The following is a 20654-nucleotide window of genomic DNA, read 5'->3' on the forward strand; positions in this document are numbered from 1 at the left end:
GGGACCACTGGTGAAACCACAACAAGGCAGCCTTTGGTGATACTGGTGTAATTTTGGTGATACTGCTGTAATGTGGTTTTCGTCTGTACAGAATATGTACATAAGTACAGAAACTTAATGAATATAAAGTCTAGATCTGATTGCTTCAACCCTATTTCACTTCACTGGTGATGAAGTGAAAACCACTTTTTGTCCTTGGTAGCATTTGGTTTTTGTTTCCAACCACTGTCACTTCCTCTCCTGGAAGCATTTGTTGTTCTACTTTGTAATGAACCTATCTGCTTGAAAATAGCAAAAACTGACTATGTGAAAGCAAATTTTGCTAACTCTGGTTCCCCAACAGTTAAGGAATGTTTGGTGGGGAAGAAGAGAAAAGAATTAGCTCAGTTGTGTGAGATCAGACCTTTTCTGACTTGGAGAACAAATAAACCCTACAGTTGATTTTCTGGGGACTTTAGAAAATAAGGAGGTTTAGTTCAGCCTCTGCCCCTTGTGTCACTTTAGAAGAAATTACTTCTGTGTTAGCACATTTTGGGAAATGTTTGGACAAATATGGTAATTTCCCCATTTTCTAGACTGTGAATTCATTTATTTTGCATAGCTACTTACTTTACTTTTCCCCTGCTTTTTCAGAGACAACTTTATTAATAATCAGATATGTTTTTCAGTCCCAGTAATGAGAACAAGGCTTAGAATGCCTCCTAGCGATCTTTATATCAGGTATTCTGGTGCCCAACAGAGGGACTTGTTGCTTGTTTTTTTTTCAAAAAGTAGTAGAATAAAAAAGTTGTTTGTTATAGAAAAACCACTGATCTTGTCAAGGAACTTAATGAAACGAAAACAAAGATACTACTCTTTTATATTCCTTTTATTATGGTAGCTTCTGTGGTAGTGTTTTTTGTGGTTTGTTTTGGGTTTTTTTTAGTTCCATATGTAACTTTTTAATCTTAAGTTTGAGAAAATTACAATGTTCTGGCACATCAAAACATTGTAAAGACTATTTATTATGTGTAAACTGTCTCATTTGCTTACAGTTGTATTTTTATACTTCTTATAAGAACATAAGAAGCTTTGTAAGCACGTCCTGCTGGGGCTGTCGTTGGGTGAAGTCTTATGCCAGTGTCACAAAGATGCCAAGTCATACTTTAACCTTTTTAAGAGTATAAAATTATTATTTTCTATCCTACAAGCAAAAAGAAAAAAGACCCAGAAGGGCAGGGGAGCAATTTAAAATGGGTCAAGGACTGTGTGTTTGGTGTCCTTTGCTGCATTCTGTGATGCTGGCAAACTTCCTAATGCCCAATCACTGCTCAGCCTCATGGACGTGCAAAGCAGTCCTCTGCCACTTCCATGTCAGTTTGTCAAGGGCAATAATCCTGTCAGGGCAAATTACCATGTGGAGTTGACAGGAGATGTGTATAAATGATGAACTATAATGAATCATTGGATCACCCTTGGCCTGTTTCCTTCTCCACAAAGATGCCAGCCGCTATTAACTCAGGACACGGGCATGTGTTGGTACCTAGAGATGGAGCAGTGACTTTCCACCCAGTATTTCAGGCAGATTTTAACACAGATTGACATTTATTTAAATACCTTGCTAAGGAAGACCATTACGTTACCAAATCAGTCTTATCATATTCCTGTTTTGCTGCCTCTAGTAATAATGGTGCTGTGACCCTCAGCCCCCCACACCTGCTCCTTCATGAGGAAGAGAATCAGAAGGGTAAAAGTGAAAAAAGTCTTGTGTATCTTATAAAAAACAACTTAATATGAAAAGTAGAAGCTATGAACAGCAAGAAAGCAAAGTAAAGAATTCATTCCCTGCTTCGCTTTGGGTGACAGATGTTTTACCATATCAAGGAAAGCAGGGCAGAAACTTGAAGGCTTCAAAGCCTTCAAAAATAAAACCACTGAACTTCTCCAGTGACACAAGTACTTAAGAGCTACAGAACTGTTCTCTAGACCAGTGGTTTTAATCCAGATCCTCTGCACTGAGCCTTTGTGGAGCTGAAGAAGGAAGGAGGCTTTTGAATTTCAGCATAGCATTGTTTTGGAACGCCACTGAGCAATAAGCACTTTCTGAAGTAGAAAAATACAATGCAGAAGTTCAGCATCTCTGATTAATTTTTGGGGATAATAGGTTTCATGCTGTGAATATTCAGTGTGATTTTCATGTTCTTATTGTTAGTGTATCAGGCCCAGGAAAAAACACAGAGATTATTAATTCTTGGCAACTAGTTAATAAATCCATCTGAATAGAATATTGCACAGTATTGTTAACAAACTGTAGAATAAATTATTCTTTCTTTTTTTTAACCCCTAACACTGACAACAATCCAGAAAGAAAATCAAACACACTGCTTTCCCTTTTTGCAGATATTCAGAGTATCAGAGGTCTTGCAGTGGATTGGATATCCCGTAATTTATACTGGATTAGCTCAGAATTTGATGAAACCCAAATTAACGTTGCACATTTGGACGGTTCCTTGAAAACCTCAATCATCCATGGAATTGATAAACCCCAGTGTCTTGCAGTTCACCCAGTAAAAGGGTAAGGTGTCCATGGTTGTGATAAATAAACTGCAGGAAAGCTCATCAGAAGGTGGCTCTTCATTTATATTTTAATTTTGGCCATTCTGTTTTCTTTCCAACTTAAAAGCACGAATTTTAAAGATTTTGTTGAAAATATCTTAACTGAATACTTCCCTTAGAAAGCTGCTGGTAAAATAATGTAACTATTATTTTATTTATTATTTATTAGTTGTGCACTTTGTCTCCTAAACTGATGTTTCATTGGAAACGCTGTGAGCACAAAGCAATATTGTAAATACTTAAATTCTCCTTTTCAGGAAGCTCTACTGGACAGATGGCAACACAATCAACATGGCAAACATGGATGGCAGCAACAGCAAAATACTCTTTCAGAATCAAAAAGATCCTGTTGGTAAATACCTTTTTCTTTTTTAACTGAGAGTGATTTATTATGGACATTATCTTGAATTCCTATTTAAATGTACACTGAGGTTTTTCATTTACAGTGATAAGAACGGGAATAAATATATGAACAACACTTGTGTGGCTGTTGTGTTTCACAATTTGTTTTTGGCCCATTCTAACTGAAATCCACTGTAGATTTAGTGGAGTATTATTGACTTTTAGGACTACAGTAGACTGAAGGAGAGCCCATCTGTATTTCTCAGTTTTTGTATCATGGTTACAAAAATGTGGAGGTCAGAGTTTTAATAAGTCATGGATATTTGTGAGAGGATGCTTTGACTGAAAATGTGGATTCCTCACCAGAATCTCAGCTACATAATCAAAATATAGACTGACCCTTAACTTTTAACACAGAGTAAAATGCAACAGTTGAAGCATGAATTTCAAATCATGACTTAGCCTCAGTTTTAGTATTTGGAGATTCACATAGTTGATGACAAATTATGGCACTTAAAAAAGAAAAAAGAAAAAGCTCTTTCCATGTGTATTTTTTGGTTTTATTCAACTCTCTCTTTGTATATAATTTAATTTTTAGGGAGTTAAAGTGGTTATGTCAATTGTTGCTGCCTTATTAATGGCCCACCAATAAAGTGATTTTAAATAATTTGTTTTTTTACAACTGAATGCATTAAGCAAGCAGAAGGGAAAGTGATTTAAAGAATTCAATAAATTTGACATAAGAGCAACATGACATGCATTTTAGAGCATTTCTACATTCAATGAATTTTGTAGAAATTACTTGGTAACTGTTTTACTGTTGATAAGATTATCTGTCTATCCACTTGAAGAGACAATTACCTTTTTATCTGGAGAGAAATGAGTGGCAAACCCACTAATTTTAAGGTGAAGAAAAAACACTTTTAATAACATTAGAACAATATTAAGGACAGCTGTGTGCAACACTTCGCTCTGAATATTTCGTGATCAGAAGTCTCAAGGTCCTAAATTGCAATGCTTAGGGTTTCCAGTATCAAACTCTGAAATAAAATATATGCAAAATGTCAGTTTCAATGGTTTAAATATTTTTTCCATTAGCAAAATACAGTCCTATGCTAAGAACAATGAAATCCTTTTAAAGATTTAGAAAGTAGAAGTCTTAAAACCTTAATTTAATATTTCATTTGTGCTCTGAGAAAACTCTTTTTCCTTAAGTGAAGCTCTAGTTCATGCAGTGCTAATTTAGAGTGTTTGGGGAGTTCTCAGGTAGATTGCTGAAAAAGACAAATATCTGTTTTATTAGAGTTGGATATCCTGGGAATTGATGGGATGTTCTTGATGCAAAATTTCAGAATTTGAAAGCTGACGGTATTTTCCAATCTGTGACCTGAATTAAGCTGATGGATTTATTTTTCCTATTTGAGCTCCATCAAAACAAGGAGACAAATTTTCAATTACAGTGTTTTCTATTATTACCAAGAGTATTTTTAGTTTGGAAATTTTGGGAATTGATACTCTGAGGATGACAGATTATAATTTTTTTTTTTTCTCTTAACTAGTACCAACTAGTTATGGTTTGCTGGTCCATTCTGCAGTTCTAAAAGTCTCCAGTGCTAATATGTATATTTGTTGTTAAAAAAACTGGTCATTGGAGTGCCAACAATCTGTATTCTTAGGAATTCAGAATTCATGCTTAGTTTTATGCTTTGTTGGACAAATCATTTGCTCCTTTGAATTCCCTGAGAGCAATGCTGTCCAATTCTCATGTTCAGCAGCTCCTAAGGTTTAAGCCAGTCAGTTACATTTGAGTTCATCATGAATATCTAGATGCTTATGGCTAATAAACCACTTGTTTTCATTAGTAAAGTAGGACAATTCCTGAAAAAATCTATTTAAACATGCCCTGCCTACATTAGAAATAATGTATTTTTGCAAAGTTGGTAATAGGTGGAAAGTATTTGGGGGAGAACAATGTGCTAGACTTGTGTAGGAGACAGGAATGTTTTCCATGTCGCTTGCTGCTGTGTAGTTGGAATGCCTGTGTGAAGAAGCACCAGTTGGATATCTGAAGTATAAAACCAGCCAGGACAGGGCTGTATTTGCTGCTCAGCTGGCACTGGCAGTGCCTCACAAACAGATCCCATCCAGGGGCAGTCTGTGGGCAGCTGCTCATGGGCAGGAACTGTGGCAGATCCCAAAAGCTCCCCATCTCAGAGCAGGGGAACCTTCCTGCTGGTGTATTCCCACCATGCTGATATTCCCAGGGAAGTTCCCTGTGCTGGGAATTCCCTGTGCTGTGCCTGTGTCCAGGATCCCTGGTGCTCTGAGCTCGGAGGGAGGATGGTTGTGCCAATGTGAGATGAGTCCCTCCTGAAGGCACTGCCCCAGATCCTCTCCCCAGCGTGTGATGTTTCCTCCTGGGTGAAACTCTTGCAGAGAGGTGGAAGGAAATATCAGTCCCTGCAAAGGGATTGGAAAGGTGATTTTAGAAGCTCAGAAAGCAGACACCTTTTGGCCTTCTGTGTCAAATGTGCATGAAGAAGCAGTGACACGATGGCAGCTGTAAGGGCTGCAGCTCATGGCACTGCTCTCTCCTGTCAGCGTTTCCAAAACAGCTTTCCACAGGATGGAAAAGACTACAGTACAATATCCAGAGCTTGACCCAGGCAGTGAAATACACTATTTTTTGGCAACTTGCTGCTGGATACTTAGCATGAGTTCTGGGAAAAGCTGGAGCACTGAAGCAAATTGTTATGGCGGGTATTGTTACCATGCCAAGAATATTTCACTGTGGAAAATCTCCTGCTACCACTTCTTGAACATTTTTAAAGGATTACAGAAGTCTGAAATACATTATCTCCTAGTTCTTTGCCCTTACTTTCAGAAAACTCTATACTTTATTCATTTAGTAGCTTATTTTGCAAGTATCTTTATGTTGACAGTTCTCTTGCTTCAAGCTCCAAAGAACTGATTATGAGGTCAGTTCACTATGAATCAAAATGAAAAGTAATACTATAAATTTATCAGGAGTTTGGATTAGATTTTCGTATTTCATCATCCTAAGCAGGAAGAGAACAGACTTTTTATAGTTCTGAATCACGAAAAGTACCTTGTTTACCACTTCTCCGTGTATTCACAATTTTAAAATATAAATGATGGCTTCTGGTTTGCATTTACAAGTTGTTAATACCCTTGCTTAGGACTTCAGCTTATTCAAGTAATTCCTCATTGCCAGATAATGCTCTTTCATCAGTCAGTCACTGGTTTTGGTAACTGCTGAAAGAAATAAAAGGCACTAATCTTTCCAAAAGCTTGTTTTTTTCATTGGAAATGACCAAGTTCAGTCTTCTCTTTTTTTTTTTTTTCAGTGTAAGTACATTAGTGGCTAGATAACATATCATGTTAACATGTATATATGTATATATATATATTTATTAAATGCACTTTGATAATGAAAACAGTTTAACAAGAAATTTTTATCATCCGTCAAAGCCACAGTTAAAGTTGTATGTGTTAATTACAGGTTTATCAATAGATTATGGGGAGAACAAGCTTTACTGGATCAGTTCAGGAAATGGAACCATAAGTAGATGCAATTTGGATGGTGGTAATCTCGAAATAATTGAATCAATGAAAGAAGACTTAACAAAAGCCACAGCTTTAACCATTATGGGTAAGTCCAGTGATAATATATTTTTTAATTATTCAAAGCTAATTAATAATGAAATATAAGAAGCTTAGGGAAGTTATTGTTGGTTTTATGTAAATAATACATACAGAGCATGTCCATGAAAATTTCTTTATGTTCAATTGAACAGTTTGCAATTTCTATTACAAGAATATTTTTAAATGTAGACTTGCATATATATAGGAATGAAGGTAGCAAATTGATGTCTTATATTTACCATAGTCACATGTAAAGAATTTTGAAAGGGAAAGGAGCTTTTACACTGTTTGCTACACAGAATTATCCATGATGTGTTTCCTGTGTTCAATTCTGCCTACCTAGTTCAGAATATTCTTAGTTTGTTGGGTTGCCTGGCACTTTGGGAAGATTTCTTTGGGTTATGAGTTGATGATTGAGGATTTGGATTTTCAGATGTCTGCGTATATTCCATGTACTGAATTGATTGAAAGAAAAATATTCCATTTGTTACACTTTGTAAATAATAAATGTTTAGAATGTCCTTAGACATCTATCAGAAAAATCAAAAGAACAGTAGCATAAGGAAAAATTCCTAAGAAAATCAGCTTATTGCTGATCAGTGAATATTATAAAAATACTGCTTCAAATGGACTTTTTCTCATATGCAGCTCTTGGTCCTTGTTGTAGCTGGGACAGATGTAGTAAGAAATTCCAGGTTGACTCAGAATTTAAATTTATGCTTCTGCTTTTTTAGAGATGACTTTACAGCCTTCCATATTTCCCATAAATTACTGACCTCTATTCTGGTTCACTTAAAAATCACTTGTATTTATCTTGGATATTCAAAAAAAAGTTCAATTGATGAACAGACTTTTGTTGAGATGAGTGGGTTATCAACTGCCAGTCTTTTTATGAAATATTTATATATTTCTTATTAATTTTTATATTTCTTATAATTTTTGTTTCTTATTATTTTTATATTTTATTATTACTGTTATATTTTCTTCTATTTTTAATATTTTCTTATTTTTTATATTTCTTACTATGAAAGATTTTATTTGATTAATTAAATAATAATTACGCACATGTAGATGGCGTGCTAGTGAAAATTAAATCAGATTTAATTACTTCTATGCACATGGTGTAAATTATGTTATATTTAAAGTGGTGATTACTCAATTAGATTTATTATATACCCATTTGGCCAGTACTGAACTCTAAATGCTGTCAGTATCTGTAGGAGATGTTATGCTTTCATATGTGCATTCATAACCATGAGCAGGTTTGGTGTCAGAAGGAATCATGAATGTTAATTTGGACAAATTGTTTTTCGTTGATTGGATTGTGACTGGAAGTAGACTGGATAAATGTCCCTTACTCTGGGGAGCTGTTGGAAGTCGTTACCAGGAGGTGTAAAGTGTGTTTTGTTTGTTCATGCTGTCACTGAGCTGGTGGTGGTGCCAGGTCTTCACCTGCCATCCACAGAAGGTACAGCAGTGATGATCCCTCTGGGACAGGGAATAAAGAGTTTACAGCTGCCGTGTAAAGAAGAGTGCATTAAAGTAGTTGAATTTTTGCACATCTGGAGATGGAACAATATTTGCTGTATAGGTTTTATCACATGTACCTCATAGTTTGGGATGCTTGGTTTTTATGGGTGATGACAATTCTCGCTCCTCAAAAATGGTGAGTAAAACTTACAAAGAGTTTGGGGCTTTCTGTTTGTTTTGCTTTGGGGTTTTAGAGTCATGGTTGTGCTAAACTGCATCTTGGCACTGCAGTGGGATTCCCCATAAAAATCTGCTGGAGAAAAGTACAAGCACATACAGTTTTATCAGCAGGACTGTATGTGCTGGTTGAAAAATATGAAGAGTTCCTGCATTCGTTTCTCCTGTAAGTTTCCATATTATGGAACACACTGTGGTAATATAAATGCCATTTATTTTCCTAAAGAGTGAGTGGATGCACATCAGCTTCTTACAAGCAGGCTTTTGTGCGTGTAAATTGGGTCGGAACAGAAAATCCGATGCCATACGAAGCAAGATAAGAGTTTATCTAATTGATAAATGGTCATAACTAATAATATATAAGTAAAGAAGAATGACTAATCTGTTCCAATGAAAGATTTAATGGGATAGTGTATGTAAATTTACTACCCCAGCTGATCTGCTTGTCTACAAGTTTAATCAGAGGTTTAAGCAGGTGAATCACAGTAATTGCAATGTTTATTGAATCATTTTTGCTCCTATTCCTAAATTTTCTTGAATGCTTTTGTCTAGAAACACAGTAAACACAATAAAGCATGAATGAAGTATTTCTCCTCTGTGAATATACCGAGCTATCTTTTTTTGTACCATTTGAATTCATCAGTGACTCAAGAGAGAGATGATACCTGTGCCTAAACCCTTAACTGTTTTGTAGAATTTAGTTTCTTCTCAGTGCTGGAGAGTTCTGTAATCTTCAGAATTAATATATAATAATCTTTTGCATTATTCTGTCTTTTGCATTTAGTGTCTTCCCAGCTAAAAGCAGTGTTTGGGAGAATTAATTTTATTTGTTGGCATATTTTACTACATGATCTTGTCATATTGTTGGGTTATGTATCCACTGAGCAGAAAAAGGAGATGGAGTTTGGTATTTTGAAACTCCCTTTGTACAGTTGTGTCACTAGGTCACAGAGTTGTTCACTTATTGATAGCAGGACCTTTACTGGACTGAGGAGCTGGAACAAGGACACAGTGGAGGGCACCTCAGTGGGTTGAGGGGATGGGCAATGTGGTCTGAGGTAGCCCTGGCTGCCGTGCACCCATTCCCTGCCAAGGCTAGGTGCTCTGAAAGAGGAAGGATCTTCAGCAAAATTGAATTTCTGATAAACTTACTACACTGCTGATGTCTCTTCAAGCAGCTCAGCTGTTGATTTTGAAAATTTCTTTAGCTGTTTGAGAAGCATCTTCCCTAGCCATCAGTCTCCTTGTGAGAAAGCATGACCTCAGAGACACCTGAAGAGAATCCTACAGCCTGTGTGAAGAGCTAATGCCTTCCATCCCATGTCTGGACAGAGTTTTGTACAGAAAACTCACAGATCTGACAGTTCTCCCTGGCTTTTGCTGTATCTTACACTGCAGGTTCCCAAAGATTTTTCAGAGCTATAAAAAAGGCAATAACTGGGCACGGCCTGGCCCAATCAAGACTTCTTTGGTTTGCCTTGGTGATCTCAGTGCTGTTCTGACAGCTCAAGTTTCTTGATCTTTGATTCTGTCTGTCTCAGTATTGGAAAACAGAAGCGGTTAGGCCCTCCATGGTTGTGTTCTGTGATTTGAACTCAATAGACACTGCCAGTGAAGTCAGTAAAGTCTTTGGTTTGCTTTGTAATACAATTTATGGAGTGGCTCAGAGCTTCAGCAATGAGGATCCAGCAATCCAGCAATGAGGATTCTCCTTTAGCAAGACCCCTCAATCTCCACATTGTTTTTATTGCTTCCAATTGCTCTATTTTAGCATTGCAATTTAGCTGTTGGAACCATTTGGAAGTTACCACTTCTGTTTCAGATGTTTGCTGTTGTTTAGTCCTTTCCAGGCTCTGTTTAACATTTTCCTACTATTGCACTCTTTAGTGGAAGCTTATAGAAGGTAATGATAAGACAAAAAATAATGCTAGCAAACAAGTTGGTGCCAAGGTAACTGTCAGGTTTATCCTTGAGGGGAATGGAAACAATATATAATTCACATCTTTCTGTATTTTGGGTCTTTCATTTATTGGTTTTCTACTCAGCAGTGTCAGTCATCTTTCTTTTTCAATATGCTAGGCAAAATTCCTAGTCTTTTGGTGCCTGCTTTTGCTAAATCTTTTTGAACATGTACATATCAAATGGAATATTATTTTCATCCCATTTTTATGGGATGAAAATAATATTCCATTTGATATGTACAAAATGGCTATTTTTCCATGCCTTTAACCATGCCAAAAAAAAGTTTGCTGTTGCCATTCTGTATTACAAAAGAGTTGCTGTAAATCTATGAAGTCCTACATGTTTTCCCACTCCTACCACTTTTTCTTCAAATCCATATTCACTCCGTGAGATGTCAGTGTATGGAACATCAGCCATTTTTAATTAATCTATCACTCAAAACCACATGAATGTTTTTTCTGGTACCTCCCACTGGTTATTGTCTTGCATTTGGTCATAGCAATTTTCTTCTCTTACTATGTAAACTTGACATTTTATTTTCTTCAAAGACCTCTGCTGATTTTTTTTTTTTTAGTAATTTAGAAGCTTATCTGATTCACAGCACCCTGTGCCCTATATAATTTTCAATACCTGCTGCTGGCACAATTATAACCTGATCTCAGATAGATCCCCTGTTCTAATATTCAGCATGTTCCATGTGAAAGAATCTCTGAATGTCTTATACACTACAGCAAAATTCTTTTCAACAATAATAAAAAACTTTCTATATTTGTCTTAAAGGTTGAGTTTAATCTACCATTCAATATCTGATTTTAGCCATTTTCCTGATAGCCAGTGTTTTCAGTGGGATCAAATGATAAAGATATATTTGGAATTCTACATAAAGCCTCATTTCCTGCCTTCCAAGTTACTTAGTGAAAACGATTCATTGACTGTTATTGAGATTGGTTAGCGATTTTCCTTTGATGTGAGAGCTGTATTTCTGGGTTGGGGAGCAGAGTCTTTATTTCACACAATCTGAGTTGCAGAGGAGCTCGCAGCAATATCTGACGTGTTTCCAAACTGGTGTGTTGTTTCTTGAATGACAAATGACTCTGAATGAGAAACTAGAAAAGTATTGATTAGTTACTGTAAGTCTGTAGCTGAGAAGAAAGGGATGCTGAAGGCTTCTGTCAGCAGTTTTGGTGGTGGCATTTGATTGGATTTTGTAGCAGATCCTCGCAGAAATACAATTGACACAAAACCACAACATTCAGCTCATGTCTCTACAAAATAGGAATACAATGTAGATTGTATAATGAGGATATAATTTGTTGTGCATTTGGTCTTTTTTTAGTGTAAAATAGAGTAACTCCACAGAGGGAATGATTTTATGTGTAAGTGCTATTTCTGTTGAAGTTCATATTAAAAAAAAATCAATCAGCAATACAACAAAATCAAATATACATAATAGCTTTTCAATGGGTATGCATATATTAGAAGGACATTTTTTGAACAAAAACGGTATATAAATATAGCCATCAAGTTGTATTATCAAGCCAACAAAACAGAAAGTAACAATTATAGTATTTCATTTTAGACAGAAAACGTGGCTTAATATTACCAAAATATATTCATGTCCCCGTTTACTTTCATCGTGCATTAGATGATATATTGGTCATTTGATTTTTGTTTCATCCTAAATAAAGTTTCAAAACTAACACCGGAATGCTTCCTTAGTAGCCCAGGTGCTGTGACTTTGCTGGATCTGTTTGCAAAGTGAAAGGGGCTGCTCAGATCAGGGGACTTCAAACACACACACCTTAATTTTCCAAGTCATCAATCTTCTAATTGCCGTAACACCATTCATTACGTTAGCATTAATATATGAAATATATCTAGGCAATTTGCCCGGCCCTAAGTGCAGTACATAGTTGTCTTCCATAAATACTCAAACCACCATTAATGAAAACTAATGGCCCATCAAAATTTGCATTCAGAGTACTACTTGAAGTCTCCGAAGGACTGTCCACAAAGCCAGGGTAGCAATTTTTGGCATCCGAAGTTGCTGTTTCCCAATATGTTGCTGTGCTTAATGCTAATTACCCAGCAGAATGGATAAATACAACAATTTTAATACATATTATAACCCAGTTTCAGCAACAAGGTTGTAATTAGTGATCGAGCAACATTCTTGTTAGCATAATCAAGCAAATAAATCACTTTAGTTTGATGATTAAAGGTCCAAAACAGCATTTTTCTTCCCTTGTGTGTGAAAGCAAGTTGTCTTTACACTGAAAGTGGGTTTTTTGTAAAATCATCTACTATATTTTAAAGTTAATACAGAAATAATTAGTTAATCCTGAATACTAGACATCATAGATGAGTTGTCTACTGACAGAATATTAATAATGCAGAGAGAAATAGTCCAAATTTAAGTTAGAATTATGGTCAAAATAGATGTGTAATTGTTTTGCTTTAGTTTTTTGTTTTTTGTTTTTTTTTTTTTACTTGAGACTGCAGTGGTGTTTTTTGGTCACCTAGCAGTTTCTAGAAGAATTGAAACATTTATTTCCTAGGTTTTAGGGCATAAGTGGCAAGTTCCTGGTAGTCATAAGAGGTTTGACCTCAAGGCGTCTGTACTTCAGAATTTGTGTGTTGTTTTGTTTGGGCATTTTGGTTTGGTTTTTTTTAGATTGGTGGGGTTTGGTTTTTTTTTTTGTTTTTTTTTTTTTTTTTATTTTATTGTATTTTTAAACTTTTTTAAAACTATACTAGGTCAGGATTTGTATGACCTTTCTCATTTAAATCCCCCTACTCTATCCTCGTCTCTTTCTAAAAATCATAGTGTACCATTCCGTGTAAGAGAAGAAAACAATAGTTCAGCGAGATTTTGTAAGTTACACATTTATTTAAAGGTTTATCCCGGTTTCACATTAACAAGAATGAAAGTGGAAGGTGAAATAATCAATTTGAAGAATATTGTGGTACCTCACTTGTGAATTGTTATGATTCGTCCTTTATATTGGTGTAGGGGATATAGGAGACCCCTGAACCTCTGCAGTCACAGTCGAGTGCCTTAGGATTAGTAATGAGTTTATGAAGTGTTATTTTTGTCACCAGAGGAGAACAACTCCAGGATCTGACGAGTCTGACACCATTGATGGAAATTGTTTATAGACACTCTTAACTGTGCATGGAAACAGATGTGGTCTCGTTGAGTACCTCAATAAACAAAAGAGGTACCTGGCAGAACATTCAGCTGCTCATGTAAAAATGGGTTCGGGTCTGTACTTGACTCCCAAAAGGGAGAAATGAAAATATTTGTGGTGTAGATAATCACTGGTAATTAAACTTCTTGATTAAGTACATGCCATGCGTTCATCTCTTGGTAAAACAATATGACAAGTTGGTTATTTGGAGTTTTTGTTTCTTTCCTTTTCCTAAGGAGACAGGCAGGTCAGCCAAGGACAGGTTTGGGAGGTTGTTGAAACCATAGACAAACTTGAGGTTTTGCACAAAATACTAAAGAAATTACTAAACCAGTTTGATTACTTGAACTAAAGGATGAAAACACCAAAACTAGATGTAATTTGCTTTCTTCCTGTACCCCAGTCTTACAAAACAATGCATTTTTTATAAATGGGTTTGGATACGTAAAACAGTAAGTTCATGTTACTATGCACAAAACACTAGTCATTATTTAATTTGGTTAACTTAATTAAATTAACCAAAATTATTTAATGGCCTTTTCTGATTTGTGGTCACAAAGAGGATGTGAGGAACAAAAACTCTTCCTCACATACAAACATTTCATTGAAAAAGTTCACCTAACCTTTAGGATTGTGGGTCCTTACCTAACAGGAAAAAAACCAACTCCAAATCCCCATATTTCATATATGGATTATAGCGCACATCACTTTTATATTTTTAGCTTTCATGTGTCTTTTTGTTATAATTGACATAATCAAAATAGAACATAGGCACTTCTTGTTCTAAGGATTTTCTGATAAAAGTGTCTTTAGATGCAAGCTGCTGTTAATTGATCGTTATTGTATGATGATGTTTTGGATCAGTCAATTTTAGACTGATTAGTCAATGCATAAAATTATAGGATTTATTTAAATTTATCCAAATTGAAATAGAGAGTTCCATTTGTGTCTCCAAATCTTGATATTTAGAATATTTTTCATTCCACAAATTCTGGTCTTACATACTGGTGGAGAGTATGTTTTCGATTTTTCCAAGATAATTCATTTTGTTCTGTAACTTTTTACAGTTACTACAGTGGAAATTATTTTTTAGATCTGCACTTTCTGTCACAAATCACTCAACTGTGTGGCTCTATAAATTTGTTATTTAAATATTAAAACTGCAGGATAGGAAAAATTCTTTTAACTGAAAAAGGAATTAACTAAAAGTGAAGTTAATACACAATATTTGTTGGGAAGGCAGTGTTCCTAAAGTTTAAAGGTTTTCGGTTCAAGTTTTGCTTCCTCTACAGTAATTATCTTTTCTATCTGAAATTAAGAGTCCTGAGCCCATCTCATCATTCATCTGTGTGGACTCAAGGAGTGAGAATTTATGACAGGGACAATCACAAGATTGGCTACAGTTTTCAGCCATTAGTTCAGTGAAGTTTGAGCTTGAAATCAAAGCAGTTAAAATTGTACTTCTGAAACTTTGGGAGGCAGTGCCTGCTTTTCAATTTTTTTCAGGATTTCTTAGTAACTGATTGCAACTTTTTTTTTAATAAAAGACATAGTTTAATATTTCAAGCAATTTTCTTTGCTTGAAAATTAATTTCTTCCCTAGGGTAACACTAGAATTTCCACATATATATGGAAAATGAGGCATTTTTCTATGCAGGTAGCCTTAAATCAGCAGTTGTCTCAGAAAAGTAAAACTGGTGAAAACTGCTTTCATGTCTGCAGAATCTTAATAACACAATTCCTTCAGATTTTCTCTATAACCTCTTTAGGCAATTTCCCTTAAAACTGATCTCAGAATTAACCTCAAAAGCTTTTTCCCACCTTAGGTCTCAACCACATCCAGTTTGATAGTGATCCTCCTAATTTCTGAAACTAAATTTTACAGATAAAAAACTTTGGTGGGCAGACCAGAACTTGGCTCAGATTGGCACCTGTAATAAAAAAGATGGAAGAAACCCAACTGTCCTGAGGAACAAAACTGCAGGTGTGGTTCATATGAAAGTGTATGATAAGGCAGCACAGCAAGGTAAGTCACATTTGAAGGATGTTTAACCAATTTTTAGAGTGCACAGTATCTTTTCTCATGTGGTCCTCCCAATGTGAGGAAAATAATAACTTGTAATAAATTAATTCCTTGAGCATCTTAGTGAATTTACATTTTTCTTCAGGAAGCTTCAAATTTCTGAGATGTGTTTAATTTACTGTGTATAATGTCTATTATAAATCTTATTATAATATATTTTCTATTACTTAAACATTATAGTAATTAGGCAGTTTGGAGCATGGATTTGTGATATCACTTTGGAGTATGCCTTAAATATACTAAAAATGGCTTGTTCATGAAGATTACATGGCTACTATAATATTTGATGAATGAATAGGATATAACCAATGATTTATTCATGGTCTAGATTAAGATACACTAATATCAGTGAGATTTCATCATTAACTCAACATAGAATGTTCAGGTTTTTCATATGATTTTACTTTAAAATAGGCAGATTTTTCAGAAAACAGAATTATTTATGTTCTGAGGGGAAATGTGGGGTTGAAATTCTGCATGAATTTGCAGAAGCGAATGCATGAGTGAAGCATGGAAAGGTATATGAATTGATGAAATATTTTATGCATATCTCAATTTTTCAAACAGGTTACAAAAAATTGGAAATAATAATAATATATTGACAACAACACTTATTTTTTAGCCAGTTCAGGCATTGTTCAGGTTTTGGTTTCTCTTGTCTCTTCTCCTATCATGTCATAGGCAGCAATTCCTGCCAGTTAAACAACGGGGGATGCTCCCAGCTCTGTTTGCCAACATCAGAAACCACCAGAACTTGTGTGTGCACAGTAGGCTACAACCTCCAAAAGAACCGCATGGCCTGCAAAGGTAAAATGGCTTGCAGCATTTGTTTAACCAACTTAACTTCCAGGGGAACGTTGCAATGAGTAAATAAACTTGCTTTAGTCATTTTTAGTTAAATAACTGTACTTAATATGCTTGATTGAACAGTAACAGAGAAAAGTCTGTAGTGGTTAGGGCAGAATTAAATTTAGCTTTTCATTAAATTATTCAAAAAACAAATAGTTCTGTGGTAACTTCGAATTTTTTTTTTTTATGTAGACAAAAAAGCAGACCATATGAACCATCATTCATAAATATTTGTTCAAGGTCTTATAACTTATCTTTAAATTAGAGTATGTGAATGGTTGGGTATCTCATCCTATTGTATTGCTCTTAATATAAAATAAAGCCAATTTTTTTCCTTAAATCTTTTTCTTTTTTAAGTTGGCAGAAGTCAGAACATAGCTCACAGCCAAAGTCTTACTCTTTGCTTGAATAATGCAAAACAATTTCATGGTCAAGGTGTCTTACAGTTTTATAAATTTAATATTATTTATGACTATTAATTAGGATTAAGTAATTCCTAAGAATTACTATGTAGAAGAAGTCTACACAGTAGAATTCATTCCTACTTAAAAGAAATAGGTGCATTTGGAATTTGATTAATCTAACACAAAAGTAGACATTTAAAATGCATCGCTAAAACTGTAATTCTCTCTCTCTGCAAAGGAAATGTGTATAACTGAAATGAGGTGAAGCCTGTACCTCAAAAGACAATTTACTTTCCTGTTTTCCACAAGTTCTTTAAAGTTATCTCTTGTTGAATATGTTCACAAAGCTCAGATGTGCACTGGAAATATTCTTAAATTTCTCATAATTCAAACCAAATTTTTTCTTAAATTTTAATTTTGATTTCTGCTGAAATTAAATGAATTGAATGAATTACCTGATTATAAGGGGGTGTTTGACATGGACAGTGATTCCCTTCTCTCGATGGGACCACATTTGTAATTTAGTTAGAAATGCACCGTAATGACTCATGGATATATTTTCAAAGAGCTGGAGTTGTCACTCTGAAAAACTGTGGAGCACTTGTGGAAAATCATGTTTAGTGTATGTTAGCTCCTCTAATCTTGGTTATTTGGAAAGTTTCCCCATTGCTCTCATTGGATGCTTTTTTTGCCCTTAGGTATTGAATCATTTCTCATGTACTCTGTCCATGAGGGAATTAGAGGAATTCCTCTTGATCCAAATGATAAAATGGATGCTTTAATGCCTATATCTGGGGCTTCATTTGCTGTGGGCATAGACTTCCATGCAGGTAAATATAATATATAATCTTTTGTATGTATGGTTAAAATCATAAATTCTTCTCATAAATGAAATAACCCCTTGTTCTCAAACATTCTAAGAAATTACAGCTGTGTTTAAAGGAATTGGAACTGCATCATGTTACAGAGTTGAGCTCTACCTTTAATATTTACAGTAAATAGGAAATATTGTGTACAGCCAATTGCTCTGGCAGCAGCAGCAGCTGCTCTCTTTTGGCAGAGTCATCGCTGAGAACTTGAGTAGGAAACTGGTGGTTTTAGAGAAAGTGTAAAAAGGCTTCTTTTTCTTTTTCTTTTTATATGACACTGTTTCCATGGAATTTTCTTAGTGCTGGGTGCTGTTGTACCTAGCAGGTGGCTTTGACAGCTGAGTGGGATGGTTTTCTCCCTGTCCAGCCCGAATTCCTGCAGGGCACAAGCCAATTCTGGATCTCTCCCTTCCTTCTGGAAGGAGCTCTGACAGCCTGAAGGAGCATTTCCCCCTGGAGTACACTACACACCTTTCCACTGTATACACAGAAATAGTTTTTAATTTACACAGCCTCACAAACTTCCTGTGAAGTTAGGAGGTTACAATTTTGCATGCATGTGAAAAAAGATGGGAAAAAAATTAAAGCTCAGATCCTGTAAGTGACTGGATGGTGATGGTGTTTGGATATCTTCAAACATGTTAGCAAGTTTGGATTACTTTTTGGAAAATAAATAATCTGTGGCCAAGTAGTGACCTGGAAATTATCCTGTGTCTCTGTATTTTTAACCCATCAGCCTTCCTTCCAGACTCATTTTGTTGCCCATTGAGTTTCCAAACTGATAGTCTAGAAATAAAATTATAAGTTACATGTGTTATATAAATACAGACATTGCCCTCTTGCAGCATACAATTATTTTGCCATGCTCTATTGTTTTTTATTTTGACATAGATTCTGCCTGAGAATTCAGCATTGAGAGATCCTAATTTTTTTTCTTAATTGTATGTTACTATTTGCCTTGGTATTGAAATCAGACCTATTTCTGTTGGCTCTGTTGGACTACTTCATCACACAAATATCACTAAACTTTTTTGATCAGGTTGGAAGTTAGATTCATTAGATCTTCACTTTTTCATGACCTGCTTCTTCACTGATGCTCTTGCATCTCTGGGTAGCAAAATTTCAAGTTCTCTCAATATTTTGCAGCATTAATAGTTGGATATTTTACTTTCAAATCAGTGGCAGCTGATGTTCAGAGCTTTTCTCACATCATGGGTATAGCTCAGTTATAGTCTCCAGAGACATAAAAATCACTTAAAAGCCAGAACCTTTGTACACATACCTGAGATGGAAAAGACTGTTACAGAGATTTAATCTATTCCTGGAAAGTCAGGAGAGAGAGAAGTGGCGACCACACATATTCATGACAGAGACTTCTAAGACAATGCAATCTCTAGGCTTTAGGGTTTTCTAGGGATTTTATTTTTTTTTAAATTTAAATTATGAAAACTTTACAAAATCATTATGTCTAACACAGAAGATTAAAATTTGACATTTTCAATTTAAAATAACAATATAGTATTGACTTTTATTGGTTTTATTAGCTGTTTTGCATCTCATGTTTTTTAATTTGGGATTTTTTTTTACAATAGTCATATGATATGTTAGCTCCTAATTTAGAGAGGTTTATGTGGACTTAACTAATAAATATCAAATTAATATTTTGGAAGAATGAGATTTTTGACTTTTTGGAAAAAAATGAAATTTGAGGCTGGATGAAATTAAGTGAGGTTCTCCCACTTGGCTTGATGAAGTCACAGCACAGGGAACATGACTAGAATTGGCAGTGACAAATGCATTGCAAAGATAAATGTAAATGGTGTGCAGCAGTGAAATCACAAGGGGATAGTGTGTTATAAAAATGTTACAGCTTTCAACTGCATTTCATCTTCAAAAACATCTGTTTTTCTCATTTTGGTGCCTTACATTCAATTGTATAAATTCATTTCTAAAACCTACATATATCAAATGTAACACAGAAAGCAAGTGGAGGTATTTTCAGATTTCATATTGTGTTTTTGTTTTCCATTTAGTGAGTGGTCCTTTCATTTCACTCTTAATCATGAAGGATTCCCAGATTTTGCTGTTATCTCAGTAATTTAGGTATGCAAAGTGGATAAAATGTCTTAACATATGCTAGTAGAACAGCACATCATAATTAAAAGTCTAATGACAATGTTTTTGCAGAGATGAATAATCTAGAAGATGTATGCATCTTTTTTCTCTCTGTGTTTTGATACTTCTAAGTAAATTCTAATTAGCAAATAAGTAGCAAAATGCACGATTCTCATATTTGTTTTGACTACTCAAAGTTAGAATTGTCATTTGTTTAATTGGAGGTGGGGTAAGATTCTTGAGCATACCAATATTGCTTGGTCACAAATAACCATCTTATTTTATAAATATATCTATCAATCTACACAAATATTCACACACACACATATATATAGATACATGTGTAAATACGTAGATATGAAATATTTGTATTTATTTATATAGGTAACATTTCTATGCTGTATCTAGAAATATATATTCTATAAATACACTCCCACTATTACAGAATTAAAAGCAGATTTACAATGTATGAGAAAAATAATGAAGGAACAAATATTATTTAATATCTCTCTGCAAAACATCTCACTCAGGAGGTCATCAGCTCATTACTTTACAAGCAGAATGTTGTTTGCAGCTTATTTACAGAACCTTGCCAGTGAAAATAGGCACAATTCTGCTCAAGGGACATTCTCACTTCGTTTGCCCCACCTCTTTTTTGAGGTTATTATGTGCCACAGAAGAGAGTTTGTTTCTGTGCTTGAGCTGCCTCAAATTCTCCATCTGGCAGTTGAGTTTAAATGGTCAAGTTGTCCCTTTTTTTCCACTTTAGGGACAATCACTGCAGCAGAAAGGCTGGAAAGGCAGCTGAGATGTCTTGAAACACCAAACAAAAAGACTGTTAGTGGAAGCTTGTCAGGACATTTAAAATAAA

The 20654-nt window shown here is 35.0% G+C and overlaps 1 protein-coding gene across 1 annotated transcript in view; it reads left to right on the top strand.

The window, feature by feature from the left end:
* Nucleotides 1–20654, top strand: part of LRP1B (LDL receptor related protein 1B) — a 481313-nt gene that overhangs the window by 311791 nt on the left and 148868 nt on the right. The window contains exons 30-35 of the mRNA XM_031057232.1: nt 2380–2554; nt 2853–2947; nt 6461–6610; nt 15349–15489; nt 16228–16353; nt 17498–17629. Coding sequence (XP_030913092.1) covers nt 2380–2554; nt 2853–2947; nt 6461–6610; nt 15349–15489; nt 16228–16353; nt 17498–17629 — 819 coding nt within the window. The remainder of the gene's footprint in view (nt 1–2379; nt 2555–2852; nt 2948–6460; nt 6611–15348; nt 15490–16227; nt 16354–17497; nt 17630–20654) is intronic.

The sequence above is a fragment of the Geospiza fortis genome, unplaced genomic scaffold (genome assembly GCF_000277835.1).
Source record: "Geospiza fortis unplaced genomic scaffold, GeoFor_1.0 scaffold112, whole genome shotgun sequence".
In the NCBI taxonomy this organism is placed as follows: Eukaryota; Metazoa; Chordata; class Aves; order Passeriformes; family Thraupidae; genus Geospiza; species Geospiza fortis.